Source organism: Anopheles ziemanni (assembly GCF_943734765.1).
Source record: "Anopheles ziemanni chromosome X unlocalized genomic scaffold, idAnoZiCoDA_A2_x.2 X_unloc_28, whole genome shotgun sequence".
In the NCBI taxonomy this organism is placed as follows: Eukaryota; Metazoa; Arthropoda; class Insecta; order Diptera; family Culicidae; genus Anopheles; species Anopheles ziemanni.
In genome coordinates this window covers 47,004-72,390 of record NW_026689794.1, presented here as the reverse complement: position 1 = coordinate 72,390, position 25,387 = coordinate 47,004, and the positions used below count along the sequence as shown (strand labels likewise).

General features: G+C 42.2%; 1 protein-coding gene across 1 annotated transcript; it reads left to right on the top strand.

Annotated features, from left to right (window-relative positions):
* Positions 1-2,599: 2,599 nt before the first annotated feature.
* On the top strand, positions 2,600-7,003 carry LOC131292056 (helicase POLQ-like). Its single transcript, XM_058320769.1, has 5 exons — positions 2,600-2,951; positions 3,036-5,647; positions 6,278-6,661; positions 6,724-6,858; positions 6,932-7,003. The coding sequence occupies exons 1-5, from the start codon at positions 2,600-2,602 to the stop codon at positions 7,001-7,003; spliced, it is 3,555 nt and encodes a 1,184-aa protein (XP_058176752.1).
* The last annotated feature ends 18,384 nt before the right edge of the window (positions 7,004-25,387 follow it).

Genomic DNA, 25,387 nt, shown 5'->3' with positions numbered 1-25,387 from the left:
ACGTTCAAAATGACCAAAGAAGCTAGGCGAAATGCTTAGAGGAATGCCTAGCTCGATAGCTCAATTTGGACCGAAACAACGAAAATGCTCTTTTTCTGAAAAAACCTCCAAATTTAAACGTGAATAGCTCGAAAACTAGAAGAGATAAAAGGACGCCGTTTTCAGCAAAAGAAAGGAAATTTGACGTAGAACCATCAACATGGGGGTCAGATTTAACGTAGGACGAAAGACAAAAAAGTTATGAGCGTTCAAACTTGGGCAATTTTTGACGATTTTTCAAAGCAAAATTGCGAGTTTCTAGTATTTTCTTCCAAACTTAGTACTTAAATAAAAAGCTGTGTATATATTTACATGTAAAACATTGAAAAATCTAGCAAAAAGCTCAAAAATCGATCCCAAGTACTTAGAAATACCAAAAATGTAATTTGGAGATGCTTGAAAATCGCTCTCAAGTACTTGGAAAGACCGATAATGTACCTTGGAGATGCTTGAAAATCACTCCCAAGTACTTGAAAAGAAGGATAAGGTACCTTGGAGATGCTTTAAAGTCACTCCCAAGTACTTGGAAAGATGCTTTAAAAACACTCCCAAGTACTTGGAAAGACCGATAATGTACCTTGCAGATGCTTGAAAATCACTCCCAAGTACTTGGAAAGAACGATAATGTACCTTGGAAACGCTTGAAAATCACTCCCAAGTTCTTGGAAAGATCGAAAATGTACCTTTAAGATGCTTGAAAGTCACTCCCAAGTACTTGGAAAGATCGATAATGTACCTTGGAAATGCTTGAAAATCACTCCCAAGTACTTGGAAAGACGGATAATGTACCTTGGAGATGCTTGAAAATCACTCCCAAGTACTTGGAAAGATCGAAAATGTACCTTGGAGATGCTTGAAAGTCACTCCCAAGTACTTGGAAAGATCGATAATATACCTTGAAAATGCTTGAAAATCATTCCCAAGTACTTGGAAAGATCGATAATGTACCTTGGAAATGCTTGCAAATCACTCCCAAGTACTTGGAAACACTGAAAGCGCTCGTTGGAAACGTTCAAAAAGACCAACGAAGCTAGGCGAAATGCTTAGAGGAATGCCTAGCTCAATAGCTCAATTCGGACCGAAACAACGAAAATGCTCTTTTTCTGAAAAAACTTCATTGAAACCACCTTCATACGTTGTTGAAATAATGGTTCGTTTTTGCTACAAAAGACTTTTTTTAATCTTCATCTGACCATATCGAAATTAAATAAGTTTTCTCGGTCTTCAATTTACCATTCCATAAATATATAATAATGCGAGATCGGTTGCAAACAACACAACTTATTCCCGGATTTGCTTATTTGACAATATACAGCTCACCGGAATCACCTTCGGTAAAGTTTACCCGTAGAAATGTGTTCTTTAAATATACATCTTCATTCTATTTGTTTGTCGTCAGTGCTCAAACTCGAGATAAATATGTTTTAATTTTTCAAAAACAAAGTACTATTTCAAGCATGAAAACATTAAATTAAATTATTGTTTTTATTGAGCTATGACCACCTACTTGAAGAACTGAACCCGCATTTTGTAAACATGGTTTCATTGAAACCACCTTCATACGTTGTTGAAATAATGGTTCGTTTTTGCTACAAAAGACTTTTTTTAATCTTCATCTGACCATATCGAAATTAAATAAGTTTTCTCGGTCTTCAATTTACCATTCCAAAAATATATAATAATGCGAGATCGGTTGCAAACAACACAACTTATTCCCGTATTGGCTTATTTGACAATATACAGCTCACCGGAATCACCTTCGGTAAAGTTTACCCGCAAAAATGTGTTCTTGAATTATAAATCTTCATCCTATTTGCTTGTCGTCAGTGTTCGGACTTGAGATAATTATGTTTTAATTTTTCAAAAACAAAGTACTATTTCTAGCATTAAAACATGAAATTAAATTATTTTTTTTATTCATCTACGACCACCTACTTGAAGAACTGAACCCGCATTTTGTAAACATGCTGACGAAGAAGACAATTGCCAAAGAGGACACTTCATACGGTAATTAATTTTGTATTTGTTTCTGCGCTTAAAACATATTTTTAATCAGCATCTGACCAAATCGAAATTAAATTTATCTTCTTCATCTCTATTTGACCTATCCAAAAATATATCATCATACGGGACTGGTTGCGAAAAACTCGACATATTCCCGGTTTTGTTTATTTGACGATATAAGCGGCTTTGACCGGGAAGACCTTCAATGAAGTGTATCGGTAGAAATGTTTTCTTTCAGCTTTCATGTTCGTTCGCAAAATGATTAACGCAACAACCCGAAATAATTGTGCTTGCATATAATTTCCGTTCAATCCAAATTTATTATTATCCCCAAAAAGAAATCACACGCATTGTCAATGCGACACATCCGATTCATGATTGTCAAATAAACACAGAGCACACCCCTTCCTCTTCACTCGTTGGGGAACTGTAATTTTGTCAATTTCCTAAGCAGGTGCAAATTGTTATGACGTCATTAAAATTCAGTGAAAAATAAATACAACATCGTTTTGATTAAAGCTTCACATTACTTTAAATTAAAAGCAGTACGCCAGCCATGTCAGGAAATCGAAGTTCCCGCGGTCGCCAGAAGTTTCCCACAACGGCGAAGAAATGCTTGATTTCACCGAATCAACGTTCGGCAGCCAGGGGCGTAGCTCCAGCAGCGCCGGCAGCAAACCCGGTTGATTTCCGAGCACCGGTCACAGCATGTACCAGCAAACCCAAAGATGACTTAAGTACGAAACTTTTGGAGCTAGATAACACGTTGCTGAACGCGGTCGATTTGGCCAGCATCGAGAAAAAAGTCAAGCGTTCGATGCCGCGTACCTCATGGGGCGGAAATATGACACGCGCCGCAGCCGATCAACCGATCACGCCGTTTCGAAAACGTTCCAAATCAGTTGGAGGTAGGTGAACGCTTTATACGAGTGACAATAACGTATAATTTAAGATACTTTTTACTTTATTTCAAAACTGTTTTCCTGTAACAGCCATTGAAAGAAGGCTTATGGCAAGTCCTCCGAAACTGCAAAAATCAGCTGTAAGTAGTCGAAAGATTTATGTGCTTAAAATGAACATGGACGGTAGCGAGGTGCGCGACGGAGGGAGGGACAGTGGCTGTAATGAAAATCTTACATCAAATCGGTCAAACGTTGCAAACGAGGAAACTCCTCCGGTTCGTCCTCTGTGGTCTGGGGTGGAAAATGACGATGCTGAAATGCTACCATGTGGACAGGTACCGATCGCCAGCCACGATCAACTTGACACGGACGAAATAATCAAGGCTAAACTGAAACGGATCGGGTCCACCAAACCAGTAACGCACGTCGGTGATATGCTGCGAGAGAGTAACGGGTTCGAGGTGTACACAAACCAGGACATCTGTTCGCAGTACATGCGGCAAGACGAGTCCCTCGCTGATGAGGGGGTGGAGCGAATCGTCGCGATCGGTGCATCACAAATAGGTCATCCGGAGCGTCCGTCACATTTCCAGCAGGTAGCCGCTGAAGCTGAACGTACCTTTGAGCTGCAGAAGGTGAGCGAAGCGTTGCGGATTTTTGAAATCTGTGACCGTACGCTGCACGACATGACCAACATTGAGCCGATGGCGAATGCGATAGGCGAGGGAAGCTCGCGAATGAGGACCAGCAACTCGACCATAGCGGCCATCAATCGTGATGAGCGAATTTCAGATCAGACTACAAAGCCAAAGATCACCGTACCCCACGTATCGTCGCTTTTCCTCGAGAAGGGTCCGTTCTTTGGGCTACCGAACAACGTTCGGCGAATGCTGCGAGACTTTCGTGGTATTGGCGAGCTGTACGATTGGCAGCAGGAGTGTCTGGACTTGCCGGCGATCGACGAGAGACGTAATTTGATCTACGCACTGCCAACGAGCGGTGGAAAGACACTGGTGGCGGAGATTCTTATGCTACGGGAGATTATTTGCCGCCTGCGGAACGTCATGTTCGTCGTGCCGTACGTTTCATCCGCTCAGGAGAAGCTGATCGCGCTCACTCCGTTCTCGATCGAGCTGCAGTTTTTATTGGAGGAGTACACCGGTGGTAGGGGACAATGTCCGCCGCTCAAACGGCACAGAAAAAACACGATCTTTGTTTGTACGATCGAAAAATCGCTCATCCTCATGAACTCTCTCATCGAGGTGGGTCGCGCGGACGAGATCGGGCTGATCGTGATCGACGAACTGCATATGATTGGAGAGCAGCGACACGGGGGCACTCTGGAGATGTTGATCACCAAGGTGCAGTCGCTACGAGCCGGAATTCAGATCGTAGGAATGAGTGCTTCTATCGGAAACTTGGGTGAATTGGCCTGTTTCATGCTAGCCGACGTTTACTGTCGCGAAAATCGGCCGGTGGAGTTGAAGGAATACATCAAGTGGGGGGAAGATCTGTTCGAGGTTCGCAGCCAAGCCGAACGCATATTTGATGTGTTAGGAGAAAAGCGAAAGTTAGAGTTTAACTACGGTGAGGAACTGCGGCGGATCGACGTGGACCATGTGATTGGTCTGATCATGGAAGTAATCCCCAAGGGTTCGTGTTTGGTGTTTTGTCCTACCAGAAACAGGTGTGAAAGTTTGTGCGCCATGCTAGCGGCCAACTTGCCGGATTCATTTGCCCAGCACCGGGCAGAGGAAAAAGCGCAGATTATAAAGTCTCTCCAGGATGACGGGTCCGTTGCACCAATCCTTCCGCATTCGTTTCGTGTCGGGGTCGCGTACCATCACGGTAGGTTAACGCAGGACGAGCGTCGTATGATCGAGGATGCATTCCGGGCCGGCATCCTTTCGGTGATCGTGTGCACTTCCACTCTGGCCGCCAGTGTGAATCTTTCGGCGAAACGTGTAATAATCTGCTCTCCTTACATTGGGAGCGATTTTTTTACGCTAAGTCGCTACAAACAAATGGTTGGCCGGGCAGGGCGTGCGGGTAAACGCGACACCGGCGATTCCATACTTATTTCCGCCATGCTCGATATTCCGCAAATTTGCGAGATGTTCTGCTCACCACTGGACTTCGCCGAGTCGGCGCTCTTGGAAGACGAAGGAGCCTGCTTGAAATCGCTCGTACTCGGCTCGATCGGACTCGGTCTTTGTAAGACACGGAATGCGCTTCAAGCGATGGTTGGAAGCACACTGCTAGCGCAGCAAGCGAAGCGACGCGAAATCGATCTCGAGGCCATCACCGATGAAACGATCGTGCAGCTGTATCAGGGCAATGCGATAAAGGCAACGCACGATAGCTGTCTGCGCAATCCCACGAACATGGTTGTACAAATCAGTGCCGCAGATGGACGATCGGAGGAAGCGGTAGGACAGGCGTTCGTTCGAGTACACAAGACACCTTCCCGTCCGGGTAAGGTTTTCAAAACGATCGATCGAACGAGCCCGCTGGAAGTGATCAACCTTGGCAAGGCGGCCATCCGAGCCGGGTTCGACATAGAGCGAGCGGTCCGGTTCTACAACGAGATGCAGGAACTAGGCAAACGACTGTGTGTGCTCGATGAGTTTGATCTGCTTTTCCTCATTCTGCTGGAGGACGGATTGGAAGTATATTTCAAAATTGAGGATTTGATCATTCTGGTAAGTACCCCTTTTTTAACGATAGCAAGTATTGTTTCTTAAACGTTAAGTGTTAAACACCGCAAGTTGAACCACAAACAACCGTGAAATATATTTGTATCCTATTTGTATTATTTGTATGTATTTGTTATCTGAAACTTATCTTTTTCATAGCTCCATAGAGCGAACCACGCTAAAGCATTCGTTTGAAAAGCACTCAAATACCATTTGTTTTGTTCTTGTATCGTTTTTTCAAAATCGAGTAGTGATGGATGAAGTAATTTTTGATGAAATTTTAGAAATGCTTTTTCTAAGAGCGAATCATGGAAGACTGCCTTCTAGTTTGTTCTTGTCTTTTCTAGGTCTTCCTCAACATATTTTTTTTAAAATAACTATAAAAAAATCTTTAGCTTGAAGTTTGAGCTTAAAGTTGCTATAATTTCATCAAATCCGACTTTCACGTAGCTTTGCAAGAAAAATTGTAAACGTTGAAGTATAGTGGTTGGACATCAAAAGAATCAACGAGTTTTCAAGTATAGAGGCAATCGTAAAAATGGGTTAGTGCGGTGATAAGGATGTGCCCTTGATATTAAGCATTAAAAAGAGGTTCAATTCAAAAAGATTATTAACTGACTGCAATACTTTTTTCAGACCAGTAAACTCTCGGATGCACTGCGGAAAATCGCCGCAAGGTACAACATCAGTCAAGTGGTTATAGAGAAAATTCTAAAGCGCCGCACTGTACCCGACGAGACAATGTTCCTAATGCAGCGTTTCTTCCGTGTGCTAATCGTACACGACCTTTGGAGCCAAACGGATCTCCAGGAAGTTGCCCTCAAGTACCGCGTGAGCGCGGGGGCGATTCAGACGCTAATGACCGCCGCCGCTGGGACAGCGCACAGTTTGCTGCGGATGTGCGAGGAAATCCCGGAACTGTGGGTGTTCCAGCACCTACTGACGGGCATGACCAAACGATTGACGCACTACTGTAAGCTCGAGCTGATGCCACTGATGGAGCTGCCATCGATGAAGCTGGTAAGTTGCGATCTCGCGGCATTCGCGTGTGGCAAAATTATAATCGTTGTTTTTTTTTTCAGGGCCGTGCCAAACAGTTGTACCGGGCGGGGTACACGACGCTCGGCTCCTTAGCCCGTGCCAAATCGAAGGAGCTGGTAGAAACCATCGAATACATGAACTACAGGACGGCGAACCAATTGATACTGAGCGCGAAGGTAATGCATGCATGCAGTTGAGGCTGATTCCACATTTTTCCATTACTACATTACAACTTGTTGTTACTTTTAGGCGAAACTTATGGAACAAGTTGATGTCCTACGCGAACAGGCCGAAGAGTATCTCTCGCAGATGAATCGTTGAACTTGTTTTGCTGATCATTGTGGTGGTAAGGAATACCATATAGCCACTCACCAACTCGCATCAGTTAGCTGTAAGAAGATAAAATGGACATAACGAAGGCTGAACTTATTACTTATTGCCAAAACGGAAGCAAACGAGATCTCTTGTTGTTGAATTAAGTGTGTTGCTTCATGTTTTCTTGAGATGAATTAACTATTTTTTACTAGAAAGACTTTTTCTTTGCATTTTCTGGTCAAAAATTTCGATTTGATGTTTTCTCAATTCTATCAAATAAAAGAATGTAAAGTCAGAACGAGGCAGTTGATTTTTTTCGGTATATTTTTTAATTTTTTGGTCGAAATTCAACGTACATTTCCTTATCGCATGACGTTCTGAAATAAATGTGTGCCAGTTGCAATTGAACCGATATAATGGTAGTTTTCTCGAACATAAACTCCATCAGCATATTGTAGAAGATCATTTTAACCTCCATGAGGACGCAGCGGTTTTCAATACGAATACTGGGTCGGATTCAAAAGGATGAAACGTGCAAGGGTAAATTTTATCGTAATTTTGCGGACTGAACCGATCTGGATCGAACTTTGCGGGGTTGAAGTAGCACTGTGGGTGGTGGTGGAGGCTTGCGATTTGAAAAATACACAACTGTGTCCTTTTCAATGGTGAGTTTTAGACATTTTCTAACGTCCACCACGTTGTCCTATGCGCACGCGAGCCAGCAGTATTTTTGCTAACAAAGATGTTAATGTTTTGGGTTAGTTTTCCAAAAAAAATTCAAAAAAAAAGCAGCTTAAACATTAGACCCAAATTTAAGATACTAGCATTTTGTTGGAAAAAATCCTCAAACGGAAGAATTTAGGTAAGAAAAAAAAGGTGCAGTCAAGGTGAGTAACAAAAATGGTTCGCAGGTATGTATTTCTGCATGATTCATGGCAACGGGTATAAACGAAAAATATTTTAATTGGAATATTGGCGGTCAGGTATAAAGTTAAACGTAGAGGACGACCGGTTTTCGACATGTTTCCAGAGATTCGGGTACGTTTGAGACCCATCAGTACGCGTGGCGTGCTTTAGTAAAGATGTTTCAAAATAATCATCAATCCTTTATTCTTTTTTTAAAGAACTGCTTTATTATTAGGCACGAAATAAATCATATCCGATACGTATTTGCGTCTTTCTTTAGATAATTCCGAAGTATAACGTTAAAACACGCAACTTTCATTTTATGGAAGCATTATGCAAAGACTACAGGAAGTCGGTCATATGACTGAATGACCAATCTTTGAATGCACATTCAACTTTCAACGGAAAATATGAGCAGACCAATAAGAAATAGCGTCTTCTCGTAGAATTTTAATAAGATTGCCGTACAAAAACGCAACTATAATTATTCGGAAGAATTTTGGTAAGATGGCAAGAAGTTGGTCATATGGCTAAATGACCTTTCTTTAAAAGCATATTTATACCATCACACTTCTTTTAACGGGAAATACAAGCAGACCAATGAGAAAAATCGGCTTCCTATTCAATAAGTTTGCCGGAAAAATATGCAATTATAATTGATGGAAGCATTACGGTCAAAACACTGGAGGGAGATAGCATTCCGTGGTGGTTGTTGTCACTCGTATAAATCGTTCACCTACCTCCAACTGATTTGGAACGTTTTCGAAACGGTGTGATCGGTTGATCGGCTGCGCCGCCCCATGAGGTACGCGGCTTCGAACCTTTGACTTTTTTCTCGATGCTGGCCAAATCGACCGCGTTCAGCAACGTGTTATCTAGCTCCAAAAGTTTCGTACTTAAGTCATCTTTAGGTTTGCTGGTACAAGCTGTGACCGGTGCTCGGAAATCAACCGGGTTTGCTGCCGGCGCTGCTGGTGCTACGCCCCTGGCTGCCGAACGCTGATTCGGTGAAATCAAGCATTTCCTCGCCGTTGTGGGAAGCTTCTGTCGACCGCGGGAACTTCGATTTCCCGACATGGCTGGCAATCTGTTTTTTATGTAAAGTAATGAGAAGCTTTAATCAAAACAAAGTTGCATTTATTTTTCACTGTATTTTAATGTCGTCATAACAATCTGCACCTGCTTAGGAAAATGACAAACTTACAATTCCCCAACGAGTGAAGAGGAAGAGGTGTGCTCTGATTTTATTTGACAATCATAAATCGGATGTGTCGCATTGACAATGCGTGTGATTTCTTTTTGGGGATAATAATAAATTCAGATTGAACGGAAATTATATGCAAACACAGTTATTTCGGGTTGTCGCGTTATTCATTTTGCTAACGAACATGAAAGCTGAAAGAAAACATTTCTACCGATACACTTCATTGAAGGTCTTCCCGGTCGAAGCCGCTTATATCGTCAAATAAACAAAACCGGGAATAAATCGAGTTTTTCGCAACCGGTCCCGTATGATGATATATTTTTGGAAAGGTAAAATGGAGACGAAGAAGATTTATTTAATTTCGATTTGGTCAGATGCTGATTAAAAAAAAGTCTTTTAGCGCAGAAACAAATACAAAATTAATAACCGTATGAAGTTTACTCTTCGGCAATTGTCTTCTGTGTCAGCATGTTTACAAAATGCGGGTTCAGTTCTTCCAGTAGGTGGTCGTAGATTAATAAAAAAAAATAATTTTTTTTTCATGTTTTAATGCTTGAAATAGTACTTAGTTTTTGAAAAATTAAAACATAATTATCTCAAGTCCGAGCACTGACGACAAGCAAATAGGATAAAGATGTATAATTAAAGAACACATTTCTACGGGTAAACTTTACCGAAGGTGATTCCGGTGAGCTGTATATTGTCTAATAAGCAAATCCGGGAATAAGTTGTGTTGTTTGCAACCGATCTCGCATAATTATATATTTTTGGAATGGTAAATTGCGGACCAAGAAAACTTATTTCATTTCGATATGGTCAGATGAAGATTAAAAAAAGTCTTTTGTAGCAGAAACGAACCATTATTTCAACAACGTATGGAGGTGGTTTCAATGAAAGCATGTTTACAAAATGCGGGTTCAGTTCTTCAAGTAGGAGGTCGAATATCAATAAAAAAATGATTTTATTTTATGTTTTCATGCTTGAAATAGTACTTTGTTTTTGAAAAATTAAAACATGTTTATCTCGATTTTGAGCAATGACGACAAACAAATAGAATGAAGATGTATAATTAAAGAACACATTTCTACGGGTAAACTTTACCGAAGGTGATTCCGGTGGGCTGTATTTTGTCAAATAAGCGAATCCGGGAATAAGTTGTGTTGTTTGCAACCGATCTCGCATTGTTATATATTTTTGGAATGGTAAATTGCGGACCAAGAAAACTTTTTTTATTTCGATATGTTCGGATGCAGGTTAAAAAAAGTATTTTGTAGCAGAAACGAACCATTATTTCAACAACGTATGAAGGTGGTTTCAATGAAACCATGTTTACAAAATACGTGTTCAGTTCTTCAAGTAGGTCTTCGATGAGCAACGAATAAAATAATTTCATTTCTTGTTTTTTTGAATTTTGAAATTTTATAATTGAAAAATTATAAATTTGTTATCATAAGACGTATTTCGAAGAAAGCAGGAGAAAGATGAATGTTGAAAGAACATATTTTTAAGATTGCGGTTCATCGTAGGTGCACCATGGTACTGGTCATCACTGCTGATATCGGAAAAACCACAAAACCGGAAATAAGTCTGGTTGTAAGAACCCGATCTCGTATTATTATATATTTTTGGAATGGTATTTTAGAGACCAAAAGCTTCATTTTTATTATATATGCGCAGATGTAAATAAAACAAAAATCTGTTACAGCAGAAACAAATAATTATACCGTATGAAGTTGACTTTTTGACAATTGTCTTCCATTTCGTCGTGTTTACAAATTGTGGGTTCAGTTCTCCAACGAAAATAATGAAATCCAACGAACAAATTTTAAATTATTCTTGTTTTGAAATAAGTTGCTCACTCTGGCCGTTATTTTTAATTTAATGATGATTCTTCCACATGACCGCAACAATACTGGAACATTTACGCTGAAAGAAACAACGTTTTCTTGATTTCGTTTGTGAGCTATTGAAAAATTAATAACTCCTTTTCGTTCAACTGACATTTCGGGAAGCAGGACAGAGAATCGACTCAATGTACCTGCCGAAAAAAACGACGCCATTTTACAGACGCCTTCCTACGGACGAAAGAAGCAGACTCAACCAATTTACTACAGAAAAAATAAAAAGTTTCGTGCAGAAAATGGCCTCGAGTTGGATAAACGCTACTGAGGATATGTTCGCATCGGCGGAGACCGAACAATGTGCGAATATCGGTAACGTTCCTGCCGAACAGTGGACGGTAGCCGAGTACGATGATTTGGTCCACCAGCTTCGAGCAATTTTGCCAGCGGAGGACGAGAAGAAAGCAGACGACCGGATTCAGCAAATAAATTGGACTCGCGTCGCTGTAGGCAACCATACGCCCGAAGAAGCAAAGAAGGCGACAAAAATGTTGTTGCAGAGAGTCGACGCGTATCGGACGCTGGACGAAATGCTCTGCATCGTGCAGAAGAAAGGAGTCCGGGAGTGTTTGGGCGAGACGCCGAAAACTACACAACCAAAAATGCAACAATATTCGTAAGTCTTAAATAATCAACCAAAAGGTGCCTTGGTTTTCATTGATTGTATTGTTTGTTTTGTTTTGATTATTTCTAGCTACCAGAACCAAACCAAAACAACATACAACAAGATAGCAAACCGCACCATAACACCTTACAATATTTTTACAAAACAACACAGCACCTTAAATCTGACTTGCGCCGACCGGAAAAAGCTGTGGAAGCATGCTGATCCTACCACGAAACTGCCTTATATCATCGAAGCATCGCGTTCGGAAAACCACCGGCTTACAAAGGAAGAAAAGCGGCTGTTTGACGAGGCAAACGGAAAGCCCCAATCCGTTCCACTCACTACAATTGATTACTTCGTCGCAAAGTACGGCCAACATAAACCACCATATACAGCAGCGAGGTGTCACCGGGCTGCAAGGAAGCGATTCCACCGACTGCCAACAGTCCGCAAAGCAGCATTCGAGAAAGAACACCAGGACGCCCTGATAAGATACATCACCGAACATATGGCGTATATTGATACATGTTCATCTTTTCAGAGGCAGGCGGAGTGGGAGGAGCTGGATCGGTACATGCAGGCTGTGCTACCGAAAACTCAAGTGGTGGACGAAGACCAGGCCAGATGCAGCGACGATGATTTCCACGACTTGCCGATTGCGGAGTCGACGGCGCTGGACGATGCATCCCTTTTTGGCCATCATGTGGATCAGCACAACAGCCGTGCTAAACGTAGAAAACCGAACAACTCATCGTCGTCGTCGAGCGTCCACGCGCTCACACTATTTTAATATGAAAAATTAATTTAACTATTATTAATGCATGCCTTCAAATAATTTAATGCATGCAAAAATGACTAACCACGTTCAATTTAAAGTAATGCATGCCATATAATGAATAAGTGCATGCAAATGTAGATGTAGCTTTTTCATTTAAAATAAATGCATGCAAATAAACAATTGTTAAAACTATATCACTCGTGTTCAATTTATTTGAGTTATGGCTACGTTTTCCCCATTTTGCTGCTCGCACTCTTTTATTTCAATTTCGCTTGCAGTCGATATTTATTTTGGAGATTGAATCCTCGTTTCAAAAAAAAAAAACACTTCGTGCATGATAAGCTGCATCTCCTAAACCCAGCAAAGCATAGCATGGAACACAAAAAAAGCGTAGCTCAGGCTGTATCAAACCAATCTCGCAAAACAAATAAGTTTTGGAAACGTTATGCGGAGTCCAACAACATCCCGTCGAGAGCGAGAAGATGCGATGGTTTTTTTAGTAAAATCTTGAGCTAGGGGAAACATCACTGATTTTGGCCCCGTTGAGCCGGTTTTCGGTACCGTAAAAAACACAAAATCAAGCGTAGCTCAGGCTGTATCAAACCAATCTCGCAAAACAAATAAGTTTTGGAAACGTTATGCGGAGTCCAACAACATCCCGTCGAGAGCGAGAAGATGCGATGGTTTTTTAGTAAAATCAGGTATGAGGGGAGACATCACTGATTTTGGCCCCGTTGAGCCGGTTTTCGGTACCGTGTAAAACACAAAATCAAGCGTAGCTCAGGCTGTATCAAACCAATCTCGCAAAACAAATAAGTTTTGGAAACGTTTTGCGGAGTCCAACAACATCCCGTCGAGAGCGAGAAGATGCGATGGTTTTTTAGTAAAATCAGGTATGAGGGGAGACATCACTGATTTTGGCCCCGTTGAGCCGGTTTTCGGTACCGTAAAAAACACAAAACCTTGCGTAGCTCAGGCTGTATCAAACCAATCTCGCAAAACAAATAAGTTTTGGAAACGTTATGCGGAGTCCAACAACATCCCGTCGAGAGCGAGAAGATGCGATGGTTTTTTAGTAAAATCAGGTATGAGGGGAGACATCACTGATTTTGGCCCCGTTGAGCCGGTTTTCGGTACCGTAAAAAACACAAAACCTTGCGTAGCTCAGGCTGTATCAAACCAATCTCGCAAAACAAATAAGTTTTGGAAACGTTATGCGGAGTCCAACAACATCCCGTCGAGAGCGAGAAGATCCGATGGTTTTTTTATCAAATCAGGTATGAGGGGAGACATCACTGATTTTGGCCCCGTTGAGCCGATTTTCAGTACCGTAAAAAACACAAAACGTTGCGTAGCTCAGGCTGTATCAAACCAATCACGCAAAACAAATAAGTTTTGGAAACGTTATGCGGAGTCCAACAACATCCCGTCGAGAGCGAGAAGATGCGATGGTTTTTTAGTAAAATCAGGTATGAGGGGAGACATCACTGATTTTGGCCCCGTTGAGCCGGTTTTCAGTACCGTAAAAAACACAAAACGTTGCGTAGCTCAGGCTGTATCAAACCAATCACGCAAAACAAATAAGTTTTGGAAACGTTATGCGGAGTCCAACAACATCCCGTCGAGAGCGAGAAGATCCGATGGTTTTTTAGTCAAATCAGGTATGAGGGGAGACATCACTGATTTGGACCCCGTTGAGCCGGTTTTCGGTACCGTAAAAAACACAAAATCAAGCGTAGCTCAGGCTGTATCAAACCAATCTCGCAAAACAAATAAGTTTTGGAAACGTTATGCGGAGTCCAACAACATCCCGTCGAGAGCGAGAAGATGCGATGGTTTTTTAGTAAAATCAGGTATGAGGGGAGACATCACTGATTTTGGCCCCGTTGAGCCGGTTTTCGGTACCGTAAAAAACACAAAATCAAGCGTAGCTCAGGCTGTATCAAACCAATCTCGCAAAACTAATAAGTTTTGGAAACGTTATGCAGAGTCCAACAACATCCCGTCGAGAGCGAGAAGATGCGATGGTTTTTTAGTAAAATCAGGTATGAGGGGAGACATCACTGATTTTGGCCCCGTTGAGCCGGTTTTCGGTACCGTAAAAAACACAAAACCTTGCGTAGCTTAGGCTGTATCAAACCAATCTCGCAAAACAAATAAGTTTTGGAAACGTTATGCGGAGTCCAACAACATCCCGTCGAGAGCGAGAAGATGCGATGGTTTTTTAGTAAAATCAGGTATGAGGGGAGACATCACTGATTTTGGCCCCGTTGAGCCGGTTTTCAGTACCGTAAAAAACACAAAATCAAGCGTAGCTCAGGCTGTATCAAACCGATCTCGCAAAACAAATAAGTTTTGGAAACGTTATGCGGAGTCCAACAACATCCCGTCGAGAGCGAGAAGATGCGATGGTTTTTTAGTAAAATCAGGTATGAGGGGAGACATCACTGATTTTGGCCCCGTTGAGCCGGTTTTCGGTACCGTAAAAAACACAAAACCTTGCGTAGCTCAGGCTGTATCAAACCAATCTCGCAAAACAAATATGTTTTGGAAACGTTATGCGAAGTCCAACAACATCCCGTCGAGAGCGAGAAGATGCGATGGTTTTTTAGTAAAATCAGGTATGAGGGGAGACATCACTGATTTTGGCCCCGTTGAGCCGGTTTTCGGTACCGTAAAAAACACAAAATCAAGCGTAGCTCAGGCTGTATCAAACCAATCTCGCAAAACAAATAAGTTTTGGAAACGTTATGCGGAGTCCAACAACATCCCGTCGAGAGCGAGAAGATACGATGGTTTTTTAGTAAAATCAGGTATAAGGGGAGACATCACTGATTTGGACCCCGTTGAGCCGGTTTTCGGTACCGTAAAAAACACAAAATCAAGCGTAGCTCAGGGTGTATCAAACCAATCTCGCAAAACAAATAAGTTTTGGAAACGTTATGCGGAGTCCAACAACATCCCGTCGAGAGCGAGAAGATGCGATGGTTTTTTAGTAAAATCAGGTATGAGGGGAGACATCACTGATTTTGGCCCCGTTGAGCCGGTTTTCAGTACCGTAAAAAACACAAAATCGAGCGTAGCCCAGGCAGCATCAAACCCATCTCGCAAAACGAAACTGTTTTGGAAACGTTATGCGGAGTCCAACAACATCCCATCGACAGAGAGAAAAAAGTGGACGGAATACGTGTTTATTAATAAACCATACAAAATAGCCTCTTCATCGGTGTTCTACACTACCGAAATAGTTTTCAAGTGCGATTTTTACCATCAATGTGAGTAACCGATGAAGTTAAAGAATGTGATTTGGCCGTGACCTAGACTAACAAACGGTTTATTTTTCTCCGAATCCGAGTAGTCACAGGTATGTGCCCAATACCGAACTTTTTTCATCTGGAAGGTCAATGCAACCAATGTGTTAACGGCGACGCGCGAGCCATACGAACGGGTGTTTTTCCTCAGAATTCCAGCAACAAAATGTGTGCACCGATTGAACCTGACTCTCAAACCATAATTGCATTTCAAGGGCAGTCATTTTTAAAGCTTAGGCTAACCGGAGCGTAGAACTAGCGGAATGCAGTTAAATAACCAGCGGAGTGGAGTTTTATTTTCATTAAAAATAATGAATCCTGGTTTTTCTGTTTTTGTTTTTAGTCCTTCCTTCCTTCCTAATGTGGTGCTCTTCGTCATTCGACTGGGAATAGGACGGGTTGATTGCAACCGATCTCGCATTATTATATATCGATGGAAAAGTAATTTGAAGGCAACAAAGATTAATTTTATTTCAATATCCGCATATGGCTATTAAAATAAAGTCTGTTGAAACAGAAAAACATGTATTCCGTATGAAGTTTTCTTTTTGACAATATTCTTCAATGTCATCGTGTTTACAAGATGCGGGTTCAGTTCTTCAAAAAGCATAAAGAAAACCAATGAACCAATTTTTTTATTATTCTAGTTTTAAAAAGAATTGTTCTCTCTAGTCGTTATTCAAAATTTAGTCATGTTTCTTTCACATAATCGAAATATTATTGGCACATTCACGCAGAAAGAAACAACGTGTTCTAAATATTATTTGTGAACTATTGTCAAATAATAAATTCCTTTTTCGTTCAACTGACGTTTTGGGAAGCAGGACAGAAGATGTCCATCTTATCCGATGTACCTGCCGCAAAAAACGACGCCATTTTGCAGACTCATTTCTACGGTCAAAAAAAGCAGACGCAACAAGTTACTCTCCAGAAAAAATAAAAAGTTTGGTGAAGAAAATGGCTTCCAATCTGATGAATGCAAGTGAGGATCTGTTCGGATCGGCGGACTCCGAACAAGGAGCGAATTTCGGAAACGTAGCTGCCGAACAGTGGACGGAATCAGAGTACAATGATTTGGTCCACGGGCTTCGAGCAATTTTGCCAGCAGAGGACGTGCTAAATGCAGATGCCCGGCTGCAGGAAATAGACTGGGCTCGCGTCGCTGTCGGCAACCGTACGGCCGAAGAAGCAAAGAGCGCTACTAAAATGTTGTTGCAGACCATAAACATGCATCGGACGCTGGACGAAATGCTCTGCATCGTGCAGAAGAAAGGAGTCCGGGAGTGTTTGGGCAAGACGCCGAAAACAACCCCACAAGAAATGCAACAATATTCGTAAGTCTTAAATAATCAACCAAAAGGTTCCTTTGTTTTCATTGACTGTATTGTTTGTTTTGTTTTGTTTATTTCTAGCCACCAGAACCAAACCAAAACAACATACAACAAGAAAGCAAACCGCACCATAACACCTTACAATATTTTTACAAAACAACACAGCACCTTAAATCTGACTTGCGCCGACCGGAAAAAGCTGTGGAAGCATGCTGATCCTGCCACGAAACTGCCTTATATCATCGAAGCATCGCGTTCGGAAAACCACCGGCTTACAAAGGAAGAAAAGCGGCTGTTTGACGAGGCAAACGGAAAGCCCCAATCCGTTCCGCTCACTACAATTGATTACTTCGTCGCAAAGTACGGACAACAAAAACCACCATATACCGCAGCGAGGTGTCACCGGGCTGCAAGGAAGCGATTCCACCGACTGCCGACAGTCCGCAAAGCAGCATTCGAGAAAGAACACCAGGACGCCCTGATAAGATACATCACCGAACTAATGGCGTATATTGATATATGTTCATCTTTTCAGATGCAGGCGGAGTGGGACGAGCTGGATCGGTACATGCAGGCTGTGCTAACGAAAACTCAAGTGGTGGACGAAGACCAGGAAAGTTGCAGCACCGGTGATTTCGACGGCTTGCCGATTGCGGAGTCGACGGCGCTGGACGATGCAACCCTTTTTGGCTGTTTGGATCAACGCAACAGGGGTGCTAAACGAAGGAAACCGGACAATTCATCGTCGTCGTCAAGCGTCCACTCGCTCAATCTATTTTAATAGGAAAAATTAATTTAACTTTATTAGTGCATGCCTTTAATTAATTTAATGCATGCAATAAAATAAATTAATGCATGCAAATGTAGACATAGCTTATTTTTAATGCATGCAAATAAACAAACATCACATATAAAACATTCGTGTTCAAGTTATTTATGCAAAGGCTTCATTTTCGCTGGATTCGTTACTCGCATTATTTATTTCGCTATCGCTGGCTCTCGATGTTTATGATGACTTATATTACATGCACGATTTAACTCACATATTGGGTTTCGTTTGAGTTTGATGTTAGCCCGAAACTTTTGCAGGAAAAATTTGATCATCATAGTCGTGAACATCACCCGGCAGTTAGCAAATCTGCCGTCGAGTAAAATTCGTGTAAATGTTCTATCAGCCATAATAAAAAAACGGCTGACATAGTCAAGCTGCAATAAACATACTTGTGTTTTGTTGAAAACTATCCTCGAACGAAAGAATTTACTAAAAACACAAAATGCGTTTCCTGAGCGAGTATCTATAAAGAGCAAGTATCTACGAAAATAAAACTCAATTAAAATTAATGCAAGGAAAGAAAAGACTTTCAACGATAAGACGCTCGTATTCAAGCAATTTGAGCTTTGGCTTCATTTTTCCTTGCTTCGATACTCGCACTCGTTGAATTCACTCTCGCTGGCTCTCGTGATTTATTTTGCTGTTTTATTTCACGTTTCACACGCGCTTCATGCACGATTTCACTCATTTTTCACGCCAAAAATGTTACAAAGTTCGCCCTCGTTTAATATTTTTAAACGGAATGGTTAACAGCTATGCGAGATATGTCTAACTTGATGGGCTGTGACCGTTAACGCTTAGATCTTGTTCACCATCGGTCCATTTTGTTACATGAGCTACAAGTTTTGCTTTAACTTGAAAGCGAACAGATGATGTCTCGGTTTGCTGTTCCAGCAGAAGTTTTATCATTTAAAACGCCTGTGAAACACGAGCTAGTATTGTACCCATCGTGTCAGCAAGTACAAAATGTTGCACACAGGTAGAGTTTTAGCGCACTTTTCATGGAAACAGGTAACGAAAGATTAATTTTTGATTGGAATATTGGCAGGCAGGTATATAGTTAAACGAAAAGTACAACTCATTTTTACTCCCGTCCCGAACGAAACAGTTTTGGAAACATATGATGTATGCAGCCGATCATCACGCGCGAGGTTGGTTTTTATTTGTACTCGCATAAAATGCGCCTTATGGCAACTCCAGAAAACATGATTATATTTTGTTTTTGTAATTTATGCCGTAAAAGATAATAACAACCTTTCTGAAACTGTGCCTAGCAAGGCGCTCGGTTGTATACAGCCATAACGATAATTCATCATTCAGGTACCTTATTCTGCCATGCCAAGAGTACACCGCGATCGGTCAACGACCCAAACGACCGATTAGCCGTCAAGGGAAAAAAAAAATTTGTTGCGAAAAATTCTGGTGCAAAAGCTCCGAATGAACCTTGGTAACTGTAACCAATGACGTAACGGCGACGCCGTGAAAAAACAGGTGATGTAATCAACCAAGTCATTCTAACGGTTTCTTTTTCGCCGAATTCAAGCAACGAAAGTAGGGCACGCACGGTCATTGACCCAGATTTAGCCAATACGATAGTTGAAGGACGGACTCCAGTGGCATAAAACGAGCGAAAGAGAGAGCATGCTTCGGCATCGCGCCAGCACAACCGAGAAGGAGAGTGCAGCAGAGTAACGTTCGCTCTCACACTGTGTTGGGTTTTGCCACAAAAACTGGCGTGTGTGAGCGAGACAACGCATGAGCCAGACGAGCGTGCGAACAGAAACGTTGGAAACTCCGCACATTTGCAAACACAGTAGAACCGTATGAGGTTAATAGTTTGTGAGAAAACTTTGTATTCTTTTAAAAATAAATGTAATGTTCTATTTTAATTGGACTATGAAACAAATACATCCGTCTAGAATGTTACACATAATTTCTTGGCGTACGATCAAGTTTGTTCAAGGCAAGCTTTATACGTATTTAATTCCATTTCGGCGGATTTCCTCCAACTGCCTCATAGTGCATCTGTTACAGCATGTGCGAGCTTCGACTTCATAGCAGACACACTCTGGCGCACCTGGCTTTCTGCTCCGTGTGCCAGAAAGAGAACGTAAACGCAAAGTCGAAATCTGCGAGTAAACTATACGGGTTGCTGTATGGTTACCGGCTGCGGTGAACTCGGCGCAAACGTTTGACGGCTAATATTTTGAGAAAAAATAAACATTTTTTAACTAAGTCATCGCCATATTCCCCTCTTTCACTGCCTCATTTTCTTTCACTAATGGTATCGAAATAAAAGAATCCAATGTTTCGGCTTATTTTTGCTAATAAAAACAAATACAAGCTTTCTAAATCTTTGCCCAGCTTACCGCTCGGTTACATACTGCCCATGCGATAATTCATGAAAAGTACCATGCACTGGATGGCCAAGTGTTCGCCACTGTTGAAGACATGCATGAGCCGTTAGCAAGAATTAAACAGCAGCCCGATCGTTTTTCACTTCGCTTAGTTACGCCTTTTAAAGAGACTGCCCTTGAAATATAAAGTTGGTTTCAGGGTCAGGGTCAATCGATGTACAGCATTCGTTGCTGGAATTCGAAGGAAAAAGAACCGCTACTATGACTGGCGCGACACCGTTATCTCATTGGTGGCATTGAAATTGCAGGAGAAACCAGTTCGGAACTGTTGCATACCGGTTGTGGCGCACTTGGCGCATACGTATGACTACTCGTATTCGGGGGAAAATTACCCGTTGGTTAAACTTGGTCATGGTCATATTCCCCTCTGTTACTTTTTCCTTTTCCAACATTAATGATAAAGATCGCCCTTGAAAACCATTTCGTTACTGTAGAACACCGACGATAAGGCAATTATGCATGGTAAATTGATAAACACGTATCTCGTTCACTATTTTTGTCACTCATGTGCTTCGGCGCTATCGCCCTTTTCGGTAGCTGAGATCAAAATTCTATACACGGACAAAATATACGCCTTGTGGCGAACAACATTTAAACCAAACAATAATCCTCTAGCTCGTATGCAACAGTTTGTGCTGTTTTATCAGACGTTTTTAAATTTGAGACGCCAGTGAAACACGAGCTAAAATTGAACCTAATTTGTATCTAAGGTTTATGGGTACGTTTCATACAAACGGGTAGAGGCCTTCAATTAATTATCGGCATGTTGGTACGCAGGTAGATAATTAAAAAGAAAGTACGATCGTTCTAGAGATTCAGGTACGATGCTGCTAGAGATTCAGGTTGATGCTTCTATTGATTCAGGTACGTTTAAGACACAACAGTTCGCGTGGTGCGTGATCGATAGCATTCTAAGCGCTATCTTGCCCGCCCTTAATTTCAAACAATCATAGATGAGGGCAGACACCACCGATTTTGGCTTCGTTGAGCCGGTTTTCGGTACCGTAAAAAACACAACACCAAGCGTAGCTCTGGCTGCATCAAACCAATCCCGCAAAACACAACAGTTTTGGAAACGTATGCTGTATTCAGCCGATCATATCGCGCGGGGGTGGTATGCTGACGGGGGTATATAATAAAACAACAATACCCGTCTGCACCAAACGATGGTTTTTGGGTTTAATTTTGTTGTTGCACACAATGACAACCTTTCAGAACTTTCATTGCCCATATCAAAGATTTTTCCCCCGTTAAGCCGGTTTTTAGTACCGTTAAAAACACAAAATCAAGCGTAGCTCAGGCTGCATCAATCCAATCTCGCGAAACAGTACTGTTTTGGAAACGTTGGAAACGAAATAGCGGCAAGTTGGTGACGAGGTAGCAAGTTGGCGTAGAATAATTTTAAACTATTCATGTTGTACCCAACAAAAAACCATACGTTGCCAAGGCGCTAGCTGGCCTGTAAGGTGGACATATGGGTGATTCAAGGTTTGTACCCAAGTATGGCCAAGTATGGTGAAAACAGGGTAAGGTACCAAGTACCATGAATAACTTCGGCTGTAGATGACCCAGCGAGACAATTGGCATATCGTTGGAAAGGTCTTGGGGAGACCTATCTACCCTGAAAGTTTCATGAGGCTGAGTTGAAAGACCACGGAGATATTAGGTGATGATGGTTCAATTCGGCGACCAAGTCGCAGGAAATGGCACTTGACCAAAATCACCCTTGAAAGGTGAATACCGGCTGACCGGTAAGAGATAGCGACTTGGCGTAAAATATTTATATGTTGGACGTTAGAAGACGCAACTTTCATTATATGGAAGCAACCCGATCAGGGTGCTCCAAGTCGGTCGTTTGATCGGTTTATGGTTTGGGCCGACCATGTGCTGTACCAGGTTGAGGTACCTTTCATGAATTATAACTCGGTCAGTTTGCCTTCGAGCGACTAGTTGCAGTGTGTTTTGGAATGGTCTTAAATGGGACTATCAAGGAAAAATACGAATAGAAAATCAGCATGTTGGTGGCCGAAGCTATTAGTGAAACATAGAGCAACAAAGGTCCAAAAACTAACGAAATGAGACTTGCACCAAGAATAACGGCAAGTTGGAGACGAGTTAGCAAGTTGGCGTAGAATATTTATAAACGGTGCATTATATGGCCAACAAAAAAGTATATGGGGACAAGGCGGTAGCTGGCCCCCAAAGTGGAGATATGGGTGATTCATGTTTTGCACCCAAGTACGAACAAGTATGGTGAAAACAGGGTAAGGTACCAAGTACCATGAATAACTTCGGCTGTCGATGGCCTAGCGAGACAATTGGCAACCTGTTGGAAAGGTCTTGGGGAGACCTATCTACCCTGAAAGTTTCATGGGGCTGAGTTGAAAGACCACGGAGATATTAGGTGATGATGGTCCAATTCGGGGACCAAGTCGCAGGAAATGGCACTTGACCAAAATCACCCTTGAAAGATGAATACCGGCTGACCGGTAAGAGATAGCGACTTGTCGTAGAATATTTATATGTTGGACGTTGGAAGACGCAACTTTCATTATATAGGAGCAACCCGGTCAGGGTGCTCCAAGTCGGTCGTTTGGTCGGTTTACGGTTTGGGCCGACCATGTGCTGTACCAGGTAGAGGTACCTTTCATGAATTATAACTCGGTCAGTTTGCCACCGAGCGACAAGTTGCGTTGTGTTTTGGAATGGTCTTGAGTAACACTATTACGGAAAAATACGAACAGAAAATCCGCATGTTGGTGGGCGAAGCTATTAGTGAAACATAGAGCAACAAGGGTTCAAAAACTAATGAAATGAGACTTGGACCAAGAATAACGGCAAGTTGGAGACGAGGTAGCAAGTTGGCGTAGAAAATTTATAAACTGTGCATAATATGACGAACAAAAAAGTATATGGGGACAAGGCGGTAGCTGGCCCCCAAAGTGGAGATATGGGTGATTCATGTTTTGCACCCAAGTACGAACAAGCATGGTGAAAACAGGGTAAGGTACCAAGTACCATGAATAACTTCGGCTGTAGATGGCCTAGCGAGACAATTTGCATATCGTTGGAAAGGTCTCGGGTAGACCTATCTACCCTGAATGTTTCATGAGGCTGAGTTGAAAGACTACGGAGATATTAGGTGATGATGGTTCAATTCGTTGACCAAGTCGCAGGAAATGGCACTTGACCAAAATCACCCTTGAAAGGTGAATACCGGCTGACCGATAAGAGATAGCGACTTGTCGTAGAATATTAATATGTTGGACGTTGGAAGATGCAACTTTCATTATATGGGAGCAACCCGGTCAGGGTGCTCCAAGTCGGTCGTTTGGTCGGTTTACGGTTTGGGCCGACCATGTGCTGTACCAGGTTGAGGTACTTTTCATGAATTATAACTCAGTCAGTTTGCCTCCGAGCGACAATCTACGGTGTGATTTGGAATGGTCCTGAGTGGGACTATCAAGGAAAAATACGCAAAGAAATTCAGCATGTTGGTGGGCGAAGCTATTAGTAAAACATAGAGCAACAAAGGTCCAAAAACGAATGAAATGGGACTTGGACCAAGAATAACGGCAGGTTGAAGACGAGCTAGCAAGTTGGCGTAGAATATTTATAAACTGTGCATTATATGACCAACAAAAAAGTATATCGGGCCAAGGCGCTGGCTGGCCTCCAAAGCGGTGATATGGGCGATACAAAGTGTGTACCCAAGTGCGAACAAGTATGGTGAAAACAGGGTAAGGTACCAAGTACCATGAATAACTTCGGCTGTAGATGGCCTAGCGAGACAATTGGCATATCGTTAGAAAGGTCTTGGGGAGACCTATCTACCCTGAAAGTTTCATGGGGCTGAGTTGAAAGACCACGGAGATATTAGGTGATGATGGTCCAATTCGGGGACCAAGTCGCAGGAAATGGCACTTGACCAAAATCACCCTTGGAAGGTGAATACCGGCTTACCGGTAAGAGATAGCGACTTGGCGTAGAATATTCATACGTTTGGCAGGTAAAGACGCAACTTTCATTATATGGGAGCAACCCGATCAGGGTGCTCCAAGTCGGTCGTTTGGTCGGTTTATGTTTTGGGCCGACCACGTGGTGTACCAAATTGAGGTACCTTTCATGAATTATAACTCGGTCAGTTTGCCACCGAGCGACAAGTTGCTGGGTGTTTTGGAATGGTATTGAGTGGAACTATCAAGGAAAAATAAAAATAGAAAATCAGCTTATCCATGGCCGAAGCTATTAGTGAATCATATAGCAAAATGGGTCCAAAAACGAACGAAATGGGACTTGGACCAAGAATAACGGCAAGTTGGAGAAGAGATAGCAAGTTGGCGTAGAACAATTATAAACTGTGCATGGTATGACCAACAAAAAAGTATATGTGGCCCAGGCGGTAGCTGGCCTCCAAAGTGGAGATATGGGTGATTCATGGTTTGCACCCAAGTATGGCAAAAACTGGTAGAGGTACCTTTCATGAATTATAACTCAGGCTGTATGGCACTTAGCGGGTCGCTTGGCTCTGGTGTGAAATAGTCTTGAGTGGGACTATCAAGGAAAAATACGAACAAAAAATCACCATGTCCACGGACGAAGGTATTAGCGAAACTTAGAGCGAAATTGCGACCAAGTCGCTGGAAATGGCCCTTGAACCAAGTATACCGTCAAGGCGGTACGAGATAGCGAGTTGACGTAGAACATTTATAAGTTTGCCTTTACGAGACAAAAGTTTAGTTATATGGGGTCAACCCGCCCAGGGTTGTCCAAGTCGGTCATATGGCTGATCGAAATTTTCGACCAAGTACTGAGAAAACAGGGTAAGGTACCAAGTACCTCGAATAACTTCGGCTGTAGATGTCCGAGCGAAGCAAACGGCATAGCGTTGGAAAGGTCTTGAAGTGCTCTAAACACCCTAAAAGTATGAGAACGCTATCTGGAAAACTCGTGGAGATATTAGCGAAACATAGGGCCCAAAAGATACCAAGTCGCAGGAAACGGGCCCTCCAAGAACACCTTAAAATCCCAATTACGGCTAAGTTGCAGGCCAGCTAGCGAAGTGAAATGTTCTAAACATAACTAAAACACGTTGATGCGCAA

Bases quoted from the DNA above. Each gene is read 5' to 3' on its own strand.
- LOC131292056 (XM_058320769.1), top strand. From the start codon at position 2,600: ATGTCAGGAAATCGAAGTTCCCGCGGTCGCCAGAAGTTTCCCACAACG. The intron at 2,952-3,035 runs GTAGGTGAACGC...TTCCTGTAACAG, and splicing joins ACGTTCCAAATCAGTTGGAG to CCATTGAAAGAAGGCTTATG. The intron at 6,662-6,723 runs GTAAGTTGCGAT...TTTTTTTTTCAG, and splicing joins AGCTGCCATCGATGAAGCTG to GGCCGTGCCAAACAGTTGTA.